The sequence below is a fragment of the Oncorhynchus nerka genome, linkage group LG16 (genome assembly GCF_034236695.1).
Source record: "Oncorhynchus nerka isolate Pitt River linkage group LG16, Oner_Uvic_2.0, whole genome shotgun sequence".
Taxonomy (NCBI): Eukaryota; Metazoa; Chordata; class Actinopteri; order Salmoniformes; family Salmonidae; genus Oncorhynchus; species Oncorhynchus nerka.
Window position 1 is genome coordinate 6541579 of NC_088411.1, and position 16259 is coordinate 6557837.

The 16259-nt window shown below is 44.6% G+C and overlaps 1 protein-coding gene across 3 annotated transcripts in view; it reads right to left on the reverse strand.

The window, feature by feature from the left end:
• Positions 1 to 6551: 6551 nt before the first annotated feature.
• nrap (nebulin-related anchoring protein) overlaps positions 6552 to 16259 on the reverse strand; it is a 105680-nt gene continuing 95972 nt past the window's right edge. For 2 of the 3 annotated variants that reach the window (XM_065002373.1, XM_065002371.1), the window contains 3 exons: positions 13303 to 13614; positions 11456 to 11614; positions 6552 to 9195 (listed from right to left, as the gene is read on the reverse strand). In XM_065002373.1, the coding sequence (XP_064858445.1) occupies positions 8905 to 9195; positions 11456 to 11614; positions 13303 to 13614 (762 nt within the window). In that variant the 3' untranslated portion in view covers positions 6552 to 8904. The remainder of the gene's footprint in view (positions 9196 to 11455; positions 11615 to 13302; positions 13615 to 16259) is intronic. The other variant, XM_065002372.1, reaches the window with a different exon arrangement.

Genomic DNA, 16259 nt, shown 5'->3' on the forward strand with positions numbered 1-16259 from the left:
CTATCGTCATGTTTGCTTCACCCTTGTCTCGTCCTGTCGGAATCTGCCTGTTCATCTGATGCTACGTGCGATCAGGTACCTCTGTCATCTACAACCCGCGCCTACCCAGAGAGACCAGCAGTCTGTCGCCGCTAACCTTGCTATTCTCCTCTGCTGCTAAGAAGGGGACTTTTCTGTAATATCAGAAGGACTTTATGATTTATTTGTCGCCCTCTCTGCGGGTTGTCTATTTTGCTATTCAATACATCTGAAGAGGATCTATGTCTTCCCTGTGTTTTGACATTAAAGGACTCTGTTTTTGTTAAACCGCTTTTGGGTCCTCACTCACCTGCATAACAGAAGAATCTGACCTAGAATGGACCCAGCGACTTCGGATCCTCTCCACTCAGCCGTCGAGATCCAGGGAGCGATGCTAGGCAGACACGAGCAGGAATTGTCTGCTGCTCGACATTCCGTTGAGACCCTGGCCGCCCAAGTCTCCGACCTCACAAAACAGATTCACCATCTCCGCCTCGATCCACCGGCCACTTCCAGGGCTTCCGAATCTCCGGAGCCCAGAATCAATAACCCGCCGTGTTACTCTGGGGAGCCCACTGAATGCCGCTCGTTCCTCACCCAGTGTGATATTGTGTTTTCTCTCCAGCCCAACACTTACTCCAGGAGCACAGCTCGTATCGCCTACGTCATATCTCTCCTTACTGGACGGGCTCGTGAGTGGGGCACGGCAATCTGGGAGGCGAGGGCTGAGTGTACTAACCAGTATCAGGACTTTAAGGAGGAGATGATACGGGTTTTTGATCGTTCTGTTTTTGGGGAGGAAGCTTCCAGGGCCCTGTCTTCCCTATGTCAAGGTAATCGATCCATAACAGATTACTCTATTGAGTTTCGCACTCTTGCTGCCTCCAGTGACTGGAACGAGCCGGCTTTGCTCGCTCGTTTTCTGGAGGGTCTCCGCGGAGGTAAAGGATGAGATTCTCTCCCAGGAGGTTCCTTCCAGCGTGGATTCCTTGATTGAACTCGCTATTCGCATAGAGCGACGGGTTGATCTTCGTCACCGAGCTCGTGGAAAGGAGCTCGCGTTATCCGTTGCCCCCCTCTCCGCATCACTACCATCTTCCTCCGCCGGCTCGGGTGCTGAGCCTATGCAGCTGGGGGGTATCCGCATCTCGACTAAGGAGAGGGAACGGAGAATCACCAACCGCCTCTGTCTCTATTGCGGTTCCGCTGGTCATTTTGTCACTTCATGTCCAGTAAAAGCCAGAGCTCATCAGTAAGCGGAGGGCTACTGGTGAGCGCTACTACTCTGGTCTCTCCTTCAAGATCCTGCACTACCTTGTCGGTCCATCTACGTTGGACCGGTTCGTCAGCTTCCTGTAGTGCCTTGATAGACTCTGGGGCGGAGGGCTGTTTTATGGACGAAACCTGGGCTCGGGAACATGACATTCCTCTCAGACAGTTAGGGGAGCCCACGGCCTTGTTCGCTTTGGATGGTAGTCCTCTCCCCAGGATTCAGCGTGAAACGCTACCTTTAACCCTCACTGTCTCTGGTAATCATAGCGAAACCATTTCTTTTTTAATTTTTCGTTCACCTTTTACACCTGTTGTTTTGGGCCATCCCTGGCTAGTTTGTCATAATCCTTCTATTAATTGGTCTAGTAATTCTATCCTCTCCTGGAACGTCTCTTGTCATGTGAAATGTTTAATGTCTGCTATCCCTCCTGTTTCCTCTGTCTCTTCTTCACAGGAGGAGCCTGGTGATTTGACGGGGGTGCCGGAGGAATATCACGATCTGCGCACGGTGTTCAGTCGGTCCAGGGCCACCTCTCTTCCTCCGCACCGGTCTCTTCCTCCGCACCGGTCATATGATTGTAGTATTGATCTCCTTCCGGGAACCACTCCCCCCCGGCGTAGACTATACTCTCTGTCGGCTCCCGAACGTAAGGCTCTCGAAGATTATTTGTCTGTCGCTCTCGACGCTGGTACCATAGTCCCCTCCTCCTCTCCCGCCGGAGCGGGGGTTTTTTTTGTTAGGAAGAAGGACGGGTCCCTGCGCCCCTGCGTGGATTATCGAGGGCTGAATGACATAACGGTTAAGAATCGTTATCCGCTTCCTCTTATGTCTTCAGCCTTCGAGATCCTGCAGGAAGCCAGGTTTTTCACTAAGTTGGACCTTCGTAACGCTTACCATCTCGTGCGCATCAGGGAGGGGGACGAGTGGAAAACGGCGTTTAACACTCCGTTAGGGCACTTTGAATACCGGGTTCTTCCTTTCGGCCTCGCTAACGCTCCAGCTGTCTTTCAGGCATTAGTGAATGACGTCCTGAGAGACATGCTGAACATCTTTGTTTTCGTTTACCTTGACGATATCCTGATTTTTTTCACCGTCACTCCAGATTCATGTTCAGCACGTTCGACGTGTCCTCCAGCGCCTTTTAGAGAATTGTCTTTATGTGAAGGCTGAGAAGTGCTCTTTTCATGCCTCCTCCGTCACATTTCTCGGTTCTGTTATTTCCGCTGAAGGCATTAAGATGGATCCTGCTAAGGTCCAAGCTGTCATCGATTGGCCCGCCCCTAAGTCACGCGTCGAGTTGCAGCGCTTTCTCGGCTTCGCGAATTTCTATCGTCGTTTCATCCGTAATTTCGGTCAGGTGGCAGCTCCTCTCACAGCCCTTACTTCTGTCAAGACGTGCTTTAAGTGGTCCGTTTCCGCCCAGGGAGCTTTTGATCTCCTCAAGAATCGGTTTACATCCGCACCTATCCTTGTTACACCTGACGTCTCTAGACAGTTCGTTGTCGAGGTTGACGCGTCAGAAGTGGGCGTGGGAGCCATTCTTTCTCAGCTCTCCCTTTCTGACGAGAAGGTCCACCCTTGCGCGTATTTTTCTCATCGCCTGTCGCCGTCGGAACGTAACTATGATGTGGGAAACCGCGAACTGCTCGCCATCCGCTTAGCCCTAGGCGAATGGCGACAGTGGTTGGAGGGGGCGACCGTTCCTTTTGTCGTTTGGACTGACCATAGGAACCTTGAGTACATCCGTTCTGCCAAACGACTTAATGCGCGTCAGGCTCGTTGGGCGCTGTTTTTCGCTCGTTTCGAGTTCGTAATTTTTGTTATCGTCCGGGCTCTAAGAACACCAAGTCTGATGCTTTATCTCGTCTCTTCAGTTCTTCAGTAGCCTCCACCGACCCCGAGGGGATTCTCCCTGAGGGGCGTGTTGTCGGGTTGACTGTCTGGGGAATTGAGAGGCAGGTAAAGCAAGCTCTCACTCACACTCCGTCGCCGCACGCTTGTCCTAGGAACCTTCTTTTCGTTCCCGTTCCTACTCGTCTGGCCGTTCTTCACTGGGCTCACTCTGCCAAGTTAGCCGGCCACCCCGGCGTTCGGGGTACGCTTGCTTCCATTCGCCAGCGTTTTTGGTGGCCCACTCGGGAGCGTGACACGCGTCGTTTCGTGGCTGCTTGTTCGGTCTGCGCGCAGACTAAGTCCGGTAACTCTCCTCCTGCCGCCCGTCTCAGACCGCTTCCCATTCCCTCTCGACCGTGGTCTCACATCGCCTTAGACTTTATCACCGGACTGCCTTCGTCAGCGGGGAAGACTGTTATTCTTACGGCTGTCGATAGGTTCTCTAAGGCGGCTCATTTTATTCCCCTCGCTAAGCTCCCTTCTGCTAAAGAAACGGCACAAATCATCATCGAGAATGTTTTCAGAATTCATGGCCTTCCGTCAGACGTCGTTTCGGACAGGGGTCCGCAATTCACGTCTCAATTTTGGAGGGAGTTTTGCCGTTTGATTGGGGCTTCCGTCAGTCTCTCTTCCGGCTTTCACCCCCAGTGTAACGGTCAAGCAGAACGGGCCAATCAGACTATTGGTCGCATCTTACGCAGTCTTTCTTTTCGTAACCCTGCATCTTGGTCAGAACAGCTTCCCTGGGCAGAATACGCCCACAACTCGCTTCCTTCGTCTGCGACCGGGCTATCTCCTTTTCAGAGTAGCCTCGGGTACCAGCCTTCGCTGTTCTCGTCTCAGCTCGCCGAGTCCAGCGTCCCCTCCGCTCAGGCGTTTGTCCAACGTTGTGAGCGCACCTGGAAGAGGGTCAGGTCTGCACTTTGCCGTTATAGGGCGCAGACTGTGAGAGCCGCTAATAAGCGTAGAACTAAGAGTCCTAGATATTGTCACGGTCAGAGAGTATGGCTCTCCACCCAAAACCTTCTCCTTAAAACAGCTTCTCGCAAGTTGACCCCGCGGTTCATTGGTCCGTTCCGTATTTCTCAGATCATTAATCCTGTCGCAGTGCGACTTCTTCTCCCGCGATATCTTCGTCGCGTCCACCCGGTCTTCCATGTCTCCTGTATTAAGCCCGTTCTTCGCGCCCCCGCTCGTCTTCCCCCCCCCCCCATCCTTGTCGAGGGCGCACCTATCTACAGGGTCCGTAAGATTTTGGACATGCGTCCTCGGGGCCGTGGTCATCAGTACCTAGTGGATTGGGAGGGGTACGGTCCTGAGGAAAGGAGTTGGGTTCCCTCTCGGGACGTGCTGGACCGTTCGCTGATCGATGATTTCCTCCGTTGCCGCCAGGTTTCCTCCTCGAGTGCGCCAGGAGGAGCTCGGTGAGTGGGGGGGTACTGTCATGTATTGTCATGTTATGTTTTGTTCCTGTTCTTTCTCTTCACTTCGTTTCCCCCTGCTGGGCGTATTAGGTTACCTTCTCTTCCTTTCCTTCCCCCAGCTGTTCCTGATCTTCTCTAACTACCTCATTCACCCTTTTCCCACCTGTTCCCTTTTTTCCCTCTGATTAGTTCTCTATTTCTCTCTCTGTTCCTGCTTCTGTCTTTGTCAGATTCTCGTTTTGAGTTTCTCATGCCAGAACCAAACTATCGTCATGTTTGCTTCACCCTTGTCTCGTCCTGTCGGAATCTGCCTGTTCATCTGATGCTACGTGCGATCAGGTACCTCTGTCATCTACAACCCGCGCCTACCCAGAGAGACCAGCAGTCTGTCGCCGCTAACCCTGCTATTCTCCTCTGCTGCTAAGAAGGGGACTTTTCTGTAATATCAGAAGGACTTTATGATTTATTTGTCGCCCTCTCTGCGGGTTGTCTATTTTGCTATTCAATACATCTGAAGAGGATCTATGTCTTCCCTGTGTTTTGACATTAAAGGACTCTGTTTTTGTTAAACCGCTTTTGGGTCCTCACTCACCTGCATAACAACGTGTCCGCTGTGCGGGGGAAATGATAATACAAGCGGAACTACGTAGCTAACTCTGTTGTAACGGGGATCCTTATTGTAGCAACACACTTTTGGAGGGAAGGCAATCCTGCGCTGCGTTAGCTAAGTTTTCATGTCATCGGGTGTAGTTCATAAAGGTTGAAGAGTGTATGTTAGGATGAAGTGTGAATTCATGCCAGGAATAATAAGTGTGAAGTTTGATTTCCTCCCTTCTGTAATAAGCAGCCAATGAGGTATTTTGTCCTTTATTCATGTGTTTAATCTGAACCCGTTATAACGCCGGTTAAACTGTTATGTATGTAAGCACTTCAGAGTTATACCAAGCTAATAAGTCACTCGTAAGATAAGGTTGTAAGAGTGTGCTTAACTGTATTTTTCATTTACTTTATAGTTCTCACGGAAGGTGATAATTCTGACTAAAACTACAGAATAAAGCCGCCAGTTAAAATCAAGGAACGGTTGTGCTCGTGGTTACTGAAGGGAGCTACATCTTCTACTCCATGTTTTACTCTGATCATTGAGATTAGCTAGCAGCAGGCAGTAGCACTACGATAAATCAGTTTGATCATTTCACTGGTCTCTTCTACTGCGTGTTTTACTCTGATCATTGAGATTAGCTAGCAGCAGGCAGTAGCACTACGATAAATCAGTTTGATCATTTCACTGGTCTCTTCTACTCCATGTTTTACTCTGATCATTGAGATTAGCTAGCAGTAGCACTACGATAAATCAGTTTGATCATTTCACTGGTCTCTTCTACTCCATGTTTTACTCTGATCATTGAGATTAGCTAGCAGCAGGCAGTAGCACTACGATAAATCAGTTTGATCATTTCACTGGTCTCTTCTACTGCGTATTTTACTCTGATCATTGCGATTGCTACTGCCTGCTGCTATAAAATCAGTTTAACATCAAGTGGAGCGAGGGTAGGAAAAAAATGTACATGTAAAAAAACACATTTTCTGAAAGCACTTTCTACATATTTCCTTCTCCCTCTCCTTTTACACTTTACTTGATTTGAAGGGTAAAAAAATAAGGGTTTCATTACATTTTTTAAAATGTAACCTTTATTTAACTAGGCACGTCAGTTAAGAACAAATTCTTATTTACAATGACGGCCTACACCGGCCGAACCCGGACGACGCTGGGCCAATCGTGCGACGCCCTATGGGACTCTCAATCATGGCCGGTTGTGATACAGCCTGGATTTGAACCAGGATGTCTGTAGTGACACCTCAAGCACTGCAATGCAGTGCCTTAGACCGCTGCGCCACTCAGGAGACCAATATTCATAAGCCATACACAACACATCAACATGCTGTACAAAATAACTATTTTATTGCATTTCATGAATGCAAGTCGACAGGATCATTATTGTGACATACAGAGCCTTCAGAAAGTATTCACAACCCTTTACTTTCCCACATTTTGTTGTATTACAGCCTGAATTTACAATGGATTACATTTAGATGTTGTGTCATTGGCTTACACACAATACACCATAATGTCAAAGTGGAATTATGTTTTTAGAAATGTTTACAAATTAATTTAAAATTAAACGTTGAAATGTCTTGTGTCAATAAGTATTCAACCCCTTTGTTATGGGAAGCCTAAATACATTCAGGAGTAAAAATGTGCTTAACAAGTCACATATACTAAATACAAATATAAACGCAACATGCAACAATTTCAAATGAGTAAATTCAAACAAATGAATTAGGCCCTAATCTATGGATTTCACATGAATTGGAATAGAGATGGTCACAGATACCTTAAAAAAGCATGCCAATTGCACGCACCCTCAAAACATTTGTGGCGAAGTGTGACAAAACTGCACATTTTAGAGTGGTCTTTTATTGTCCCCAGCATAAGGTGCACCTGTGTATGATCATGCTGTTTATTCAGCTTCTTGATATGTCACACCTGTCAGTTGGATGGATTATCTTGGCAAAGGAGAAATGGTCACCAACAGGGATGTAAACACATTTGTGCACAACATTTGAGAGAAATAACCTTTTTTTTGCGTATGCATATTCCTAAGATCTTTTATTTCAGCTCATGAAACATGGGACTAACACTTTACAGCACACACAAGTACACTTTTATTAATTACACTTTGGATGGTGTATCAATACACCCAGACGACAAAAATACAGGTGTCCTTCCTAACTTGCTGGAGAGGAAGGATACCGCTCAGGGATTTCACTGAGGCCAGTGGTGACTGTTCCTGACAGTTACTGAGTTTAATGGGTGTGATAGGAGAAAACTGAGGACGAATCAACATTGTAGTTACACCACCACAATATTAACCTAAACGACAGACTGAAAACAAAGAAGCCTGTAAAGAATACAAATATTCCAAAACATGCAATAAGGCAAAAGTAAAACTGAAATAAATGTGGCAAAGAAATTAACTTTATGTCCTGAATACAAAGCGTTTCCTTTGGGTCAAATCCAACACATCATCACTGAGTATCACTCTTCCCATTTTCAAGTATGGTGGTGGCTGCATCATGATATGGTTAAGAATGTCATCGGCAAGGACTAGGAATTTTTGGGGGATAACCCCCCCCCCCCCCCCGAATACAACTAAGCATACGCAGATCCTAGAGGAAAACCTGGTTCTGTCTGCTTTCCAACAGACACTGGCAGGCAAATTCACCTTTCAGCAGGACAATAACATAAAACACACTTGAGTTGCTTACCAAGACGACATTGAATGATTCTAAATGGCCTGGTTACAGTTTTGACTTAAATCTGCTTGAAAATCTATGGCAAGACTTAAAAATGCCTGTCTAGCAATGATCAACAACCAACTTGACAGAATTTTATAAATAATAAATGTGCAAATATTGTACGATCCAGGTATGCAAAGCTCTTAGAGACTCGTGGCTGTAATCGCTGCCAAATATCCTTCTAACAAGAATTGATTCAGGGGTGTGAATACTTATGCAAATGAGATATTTCTGTATTTCATTTTCAATACATTTGCAAACATTTCAAAAAACATGTTTTCACTTTGTCATTATGGGGTATTGTGTGTAGATGGGTAAGGAAAAAAATTGATTTAATACATTTTGAATTCGGGGTGTAACGCAACAAAATGTGGAGGGGTATGAAGTCCAGGGGTATGAATACTTTCTGAAGGCACTGTAACAAAAATATAAACTTGTCATTGTTGAAAAATAAATTATGACATTCTCATATACTTTCTTATGAATGTTGTGTATTGGTTATGAATGTGTAATGAGGTAACCTTCAACATAAACCACTTGAAGCACTTTTCAATTCCCTTCCTGATTCTACATGCACAGTTCCCTCACAACATTATCTAATCTTGGGGTAGACATTGCTCTTAATAGATCTAGGATCAGGTAACCCAACTCCAATCCCTTACTTCATCCATCAGGTGAATTAAAAAAGACCAGACCCTATATCAGTTAGAAGCAACTTCCACCTACCCCCTAGGGCAGGGGTGTCAAACTCATTCCATGGAGGGCCAAGTGTCTGCTGGTTTAAGACCTAGACAACCAGATGAGGTGAGTTCCTTACCAATTAGTGACCTTAATTCATCAATCAAGTACAAGGGAGGAGTGAAAACGCACAGACACTCGGCCCCCTCTGTGGAATACGTGCGATACATGCCCTAAGGCAACACCTTCTCACAACATTGTCTAAGCATTTTCTATGGCCGATGCCGCACTCGTTGTGGACATCTTGACTGTGTTCTCAATGGCTGAGACAGAGGTGGAAGCCATCATTGACTCTATGGCTGAGTTGGAAGACATCATTAACTTCTTGACGCTGCTATCCATGGAGGAGGAATTGGACTTCTTCACCGTTTGGATGGTCTTCTTCCTCTTGACGTGGAGGATCTCCATTGCGTCTAGATTGACTCCCGACTGCTGGAACTCTTTGCTGGTCTCAACAGGTTCTGACACCTGCTGCTGCTCCTCCATCTGCTGCTGGTGGATGAAGAGAGAGATTGGACATATTTACACCTTCCATATTAGTTTTGTGTATAACCAGACTCCTTGCAGATATAAATGTGTTAGATCTGTCATTCTCATTGATAAGTGGAGATCAAATCCTAAAATCTAATTGTATGTCGCTCTGGATAAGAGCGTCTGCTAAATGACTTAAATGTAAATGTAATGTCATATGCTTCGTAAACAACAGGTAGATCTGTGAACCTTCCCAACAATGAAGAGAATGAAAAAAGGAGAAATAATAGAATAATAATAATAACAAAAAGGAATCGCACAATAAGTACTGAGAACATGGCTATATACACAGGGCACCACTACGGAGTCCATGTGCAGAGAGCTTGGGGGTAGAAGCTGTTCAGGGTCCTGATGGTTCCAGACTTGGTGCATCGGTACCGCTTCCCGTGCATTTGCAGAGAGAACAGTCTGACTTGGGTAGCTGGAGTCTTTGACAATATTTTGTGCCTTCCACTGAAACAGGATGCACCTGAACTCAGTTTCAAGTCTCATAGCAAAGAGTCTGAATACTTATGTAAATAAGTTATCTGTTTTTGATTTGTAATACATTTGCAAAAATGTATAAAACCTGTTTTCACATTGTCATTATGGGATATTGTATGTAGATTGATTCCATATTGCAATAGCATTTTCATTTTTAACAATTGGCGTTGCACGAACAGGATTCACCTTTGAGAGAGACTTGGTGGGAAGGAGAATCGGTAGTGGAGGTGAACAGACTAAAATAAAAAAAGGTAAGCTAGTTTCTTACCAATACCTCCTGTGCCTCATAAGGGCCATCTACCCTTTCTGTATCTGTAGGAGAGTGAAGTTTCAATTTGTTTATGTGATTGTTGGTGAGAGGGGTACCCTGAAATAGAGGCCGGTCATCATAAGAATGCAGACTATTGGTAGTAGTTTTGAATTTGGGGGAAGGACTGTGACATATCCGGAATGTCTAGCACAGATCTATAAAAGGTCTCCGGGTGGGGGCCTACGTGCTCCGGCATTACGGTCGGGTTGTATCATCGTATGGTCTGAGGTGGGATTTCAGTATACAGAGTCTCACCAGAACGTTGTTCGGAGGGTCGGTCAACGCAGACGGGTCATATTAGGTGATCGATTCGGGTGCGTCCCTATCAGAGAATAGACGTGCAGTTGTGCCATGTTCGCCGCAAAGACAAGGGAAGGGGAAGGGAATACTGGAGTGGAGACTTGTATTTAATATAGGTGAAAACAATGACTGTGTGCTGGTTTTCATGGGCGAGAGCTGTATTTCATGAAAGTATCCACAGGTGAATGTATACACTGTTCAAAAGTTTGGGGTTACTTTCGTTCTTTTTGAAAGAGAAGCACATTTTGTTGTCCATTAAAATAACATCAAATTGATCAGAAATACAGTGTAGACATTGTTAATGTTATAAATGACTATTGTAGCTGGAAACAGCTGTTTTTAACAGAATAGCTACATAGGCGCACAGAGGCCCATTATCAGCAACCATTACTCCTGTGTTCCAATGGCACGTTGTGTTAGCTAATCCAAGTTTATAATTTTAAAAGGCTAATTGGTCATTAGAAAACCATTTTGCAATTATGTTCGCACAGCTGAAAACTGTTGTCCTGATTAAAGAAGCAATAAAACTGGCCTTCTTTAAACTAGTTGAGTATCTGGTACATCAGCATTTGTGAGTTACAGGCTTACAAAATGGCCAGAAACAAATAACTTTCTTCTGAAACTCGTCAGTCTATTCTTGTTCTGAGAAATGAAGGCTATTCCATGCGAGAAATTGCCAAGAAACTGAAGATCTCAACGCTGTGTACTACTCCCTTAACAGAATAGCGCAAACTGGCTCTAACCAGAATAGAAAGAGGAGTGGGAGGCCCCGGTGCACAATTGAGCAATAGGACAAGTACATTAGTGTCTAGTTTGAGAAACAGATGCCTCACAAGTCCTCAACTGGCAGCTTCATTAAATAGTACCCGCAAAACACCAGTCTCAACGTCAACAGTGAAGAGGCAACTCCGGGATGCTGGCCTTCTAGGCAGAGTTGCAAAGAAAAATACATATCTCAGACTGGCCAATAAAAATAAAAGATTAAGATGGGCAGAAGAACACAAGACACTGGACAGAGGAACTTGAAACTTCTCTTGAGCTTTTTCTCAATTTCTTATTGCAAAGAGGTTGCAATAGCATTTTATTTAAACAATATACATAAAAGCATGCTGTATTTCGCTCTCTCACCATCATCATCATGTGTTGGTACTGGGCAATGGCCTCCTCAGTGCTCACGCTCTCTGCCAGGCCCAGTTCTGCAGCCCGCCGGGCCATCTCCACCTTATGGGAGCCAGGGGGGGTCCAGCCCACACCCCTGATCCAGTTCAGATCTGACTTGTAGTTCACCTGCAACAGATCGCGTTGGGGGGCACAAGTCGATATTAGGAAGGTAATCCTAATGTTTTGTACACACAGTGCATATCTTGTACCAGTCAAGAGGGTTTATCTTGAATTTGACAATTTTCTACATTGTAGAATAATAGTGAAGACATCAAAACTATGAACTAACTCACATGAAATCATGTAGTAACCAAAAAGAAGTGTTCAACAAATCTAAATATATTTTACATGTTAGATTCTTCTAAGTTGCCACCCTTTGCCTTGATGACAGCTGTGCACACTCTTGGCATTCTCTCAACCAGCTTCATGGAGGTAGTCACCTAGAATGCATTTCAAGTAATAGGTGTGCCTTCTTAAAAAGTTAATTTGTGGAATTTCTTTCCTTCTTAATGCGTTTGAGCCAGTTCTGTTGTGACAAGGTAGGGGTGGTATACAGAAGATAACCCTATTTGGTAAAAGACCAAGTCCATATTATGGCAAGAACAGCTCAAATAAGCAAAGAGAAATGACAGTCCATCATTACTTTAAACATGAAGGTCAGTCAATCCGGAAATTTCAAGAACTTTGAAAGTTTCTTCAAGTGCAGTCGCAAAACCATCAAGAGCTATGATGAAACTGGTTCTCATGAGGACCGCCACAGGAAAGGAAGACCCAGAGTTACCTCTGCTGTAGAGGATATGTTCATTAGAGTTAACCGCACCTCAGATTGCAGCCCAAATAAATGCTTAACAGAGTTCAAGTAACAGACACATCTCAACATCAACTGTCCAGAGGAGACTGCATGAATCAGGAATTCATGGTCGACTTACAGCAAATAAACCAGTACTAAAGGACACCACTAAGAAGAAGAGACTTGTTTGGGCCAAGAAACACGAGCAGTGGACATTAGACCAGTGGAAATCTGTTCTTTGGTCTGATGAGTCCAAATATGAGATTTTTGGTTCCAACCGTTGTGTCTTGTGAGACACAGTAGGCGAACGGATGATCTCCGCATGTGTAATTCCCACTGTGAAGCATGGAAGAGGTGGTGTGAAGGTGTGGGTGTGCTTTGCTGGTGACACTGTCTGTGATTTATTTACAATTCAAGGCACATTTAACCAGCATGGCTACCACAGCATTCTGCAGCGGTACGCCATCCCATATGGTTTGCACTTAGTGAAACTATCATATGTTTTTCAACATGACAATGACCCAACACACCTCCAGGCTGTATAAGGGCTATTTGACCAAGAAGGAGAGTGATGGAGTGCTGCATCAGATGACCTGGCCTCCACAATCACCCGACCTCAACCCAATTGAGATGGTTTGGGATGAGTTGGACCGCAGAGTGAAGGAAAAGCAGCCAACAAGTGCTCAGCATATGTGGGAACTCCTTCAAGACTGTTGGGAAAGCATTCCAGGTGAAGCTGGTTGAGAGAATACCAAGAGTGTGCAAAGCTGTCATCAAGGCAAAGGGTGGCTACTTTGAAGAATCTAACATTAAAATATATTTTGATTTGTTTAACACTTTTTTGGTTACTACATGATTCCATGTGTTATTTCATAGTTTTGATGTCTTCACTATATTATTCTCTGCTCTGGAATCCCAGTAAATTGAGTATACCTTAAACTCTAAACCTTTTCTACAATTTACAATGGGTACCCCCCCACAGACACACAAACACATTCATGCACGAGCACACACACACACTCACGTCACTCTGCAGCTTGTAGGCCTGCTTGGCGTGTTGGACGTTGAGCTGCTGAGGGTCAAAGGTGTAGTCATGGAGCCTCTGGTGGTAGGTCTGGTTGCTGGCCAGAGCTTGGCTCTTCTTGGCCTGCTGGAACACAGGCTGGTTGGCATGCATCTTGAACTGGGAGCGCGTCTCTTGAGCCTGCCTCTTGTACCCCAGGCAGCTCTGGAGCTTGCTGGCTGCCAGGGAGTGCACCATCTTTGGGTCATCTTCGACACTGAGCAGCCCCACCTGCTGACCCTTCTCCTTCACAAAGGCTTCCTTGTAGCGGAACTGAGGGTGCAAAGACAGGACCATTTTAGAGAATCGCCCAATTCCACTTGGCTCTACACTTGGCTCTCATGATCCTGACCGGTCTATTGTTTCAGCCCATCAACTGATGTGGAAAACAGTAAGCCGGTTTTTCATTTCCAAAAAGTCACAGAAGATGAGGTCTTATCTGCACTATCTGTTATAGATTCGAAGAAATCATTAGGCGCTGACAATCTGGATCCATATTTACTCAAATGCGGGGGCACCTATAATTACTAGTGCAGTGACGCATATCTTTAATCAAACATTAGTCGTAGGAAAGATTCCTAAATCTTGAAAAACAGCTTTTGTTTTACCACTCCTCAAGGGAGGTGATGGTAGAGAATTGGATTATTATCGGCCCATCTCTAAGCTCTCCTGTTTGGCTAAAATTTAGAGTCATTGGTGCTACAACGACTACAATAATTTTTAACTGTTAAAAATACTCTTTCTAGCAATCAATCTGGCTTCAAACCTAAACACAGTAGCACTATGGCCACTGTACGTGTTGTAAATGATATTACAAATGCCCTAGATAATACAAAGTACTGTGCCGCCTTGTTCATAGATTTGTCTAAAGCTTTTGACACTGTAGACCATGTGATACTTTTGGGTAAGCTGTCATCAATAGGACTGGGATCGGATGCCTGTTGTTGGTTTCATGACTATCTAAAGGATAGAAGTCGGGCTGTTAGAGTCGATGACATCCAGTCGGAGCCATTGGAGTTGGTTAAAGGGGTCCTCCAAGGTTCTATACTTGGTCCATTACTGTTCACTCTCCACATAAACAATAATGGTGATGAGGTAAGAACGTGTAAAATACAACTCACAAGTTTACATACGTTTAGGTTGGAGTCATTAAAACTAGTTTTTCAACCACTCCACAATTTTCTTGTTAACAAACTATAGTTTTGGCAAGTTGGTTAGGACATCTACTTTGTGCATGACACAAGTCATTTTTTCCAAAAATTGTTTATAGACAGATTTCTTCACGTATAATTCACTGTATCACCATTCCAGTGGGTCAGAAGTTTACATACACTAAGTTGACTGTGCCTTTAAACAGCTTGGGAAAATGACGGAAAATTATGTCATGGCTTTAGAAGCTTCTGATAGGCTAATTGACATCATTTGAGTTAATTGGAGGTGTACTTGTGGATGCATGTCAAGGCCTGCCTTCAAACTCAGTGCCTCTTTGCATGACATCATGGGAAAAATCAAAAGAAATCAGCAAAGACATCAATAAAACTTTGAAGACCTCCACAAGTCTGGTTCATCCTTGGGAGCAATTTCCAAACACCTGAAGGTACCACGTTCATCTGTACAAACAATAGTACGAAAGTATAAACACCATGGGACCACGCAGCTGTCATACCGCTCAGGAAGGAGACGCGATCTGTCTCCTAGAGATGAACATACTTTGGTGCGAAAAGTGCAAATCAATCCAGAACAACAGCAAAGGACCTTGTGAAGATGCTTGAGGAAACCGGTGAAAAGTATCAATATCCACAGTAAAACAACTCCTATATCAACATAAGCTGAAAGGCCGTTCAGCAAGGAAGAAGCCACTGCTCCAAAACCGCCATAAAAAAACAGACTACGGTTTGCAACTGCACATGGGGACAAATCATACTTTTTGTAGAAATGTCCTCTGGTCTGAAGAAACAAAAATAGAACTGTTTGGCCATAATGACCATCGTTATGTTTGGAGGGAAAAGGGGGAGGTTTACAAGCCAAAGAACACCATCCCAACCGTGAAGCACGGGGGTGGCAGCATCATGTTGTGGGGGTGCTTTGCTGCAGGAGGCACTGGTGCACTTCACAAAATAGATGGCATAATGAGGAATGAAAATTATGTGGATATATTGAAGCAACATCTCAAGACATCAGTCAGGAATCTAAAGCTTGGTTGCAAATGGGACTTCCAAATGGACAATGACCCCAAGCATACTTCCAAAGCTGTGGCAAAATGGCTTAAGGACAACAAAGTCAAGGTATTGGAGTGGCCATCACAAAGCCCTGACCTCAATCCCATAGACAATTTGTGGGCAGAACTGAAAAAGCATGTGCAAGCAAGGAGGACTACAAACCTGACTCAGTTACACCAGCTCTGTCGGGAGGAATGGGCCAAAATTCACCCAACTTATTGTGGGAAGCTTATTGTCGGGACTAGGCTACAGTACTAAGAGCATAACATTTTCACACCCTAATTGCAGTCTAACCAATACCCAAACTGAAATTCAGTGAGAAAACAAATCTCTGTGATTTATCAAGACCAGTCCCCATACTTGTTTCAGAGCAGCGCAACAGAGATCACTTGCTAATATTCAGTCAACACATATATCTTAAGAATATCATGGAATACAATTGAACATTTTAGTTTCTCATAGAATAAAAACCTTTGGTAAGTAAGTAGTAAGTAATACTGACGAGTTAGTGACAAAATAATAAGTGTATTTTTCCGGGTGTGAGCGTGCAGGACAGAAGAATAGCAATTCTTACCGATTGTTCTATATTCAATTACCTTCTTCATCATTCGATTAATTTAAATAAAAATGTTGAAGTTGTGCAGAATTATCTGTTTCTATTTGTTTCACGTTGCCCATTCATTGTCAATTAGACACATT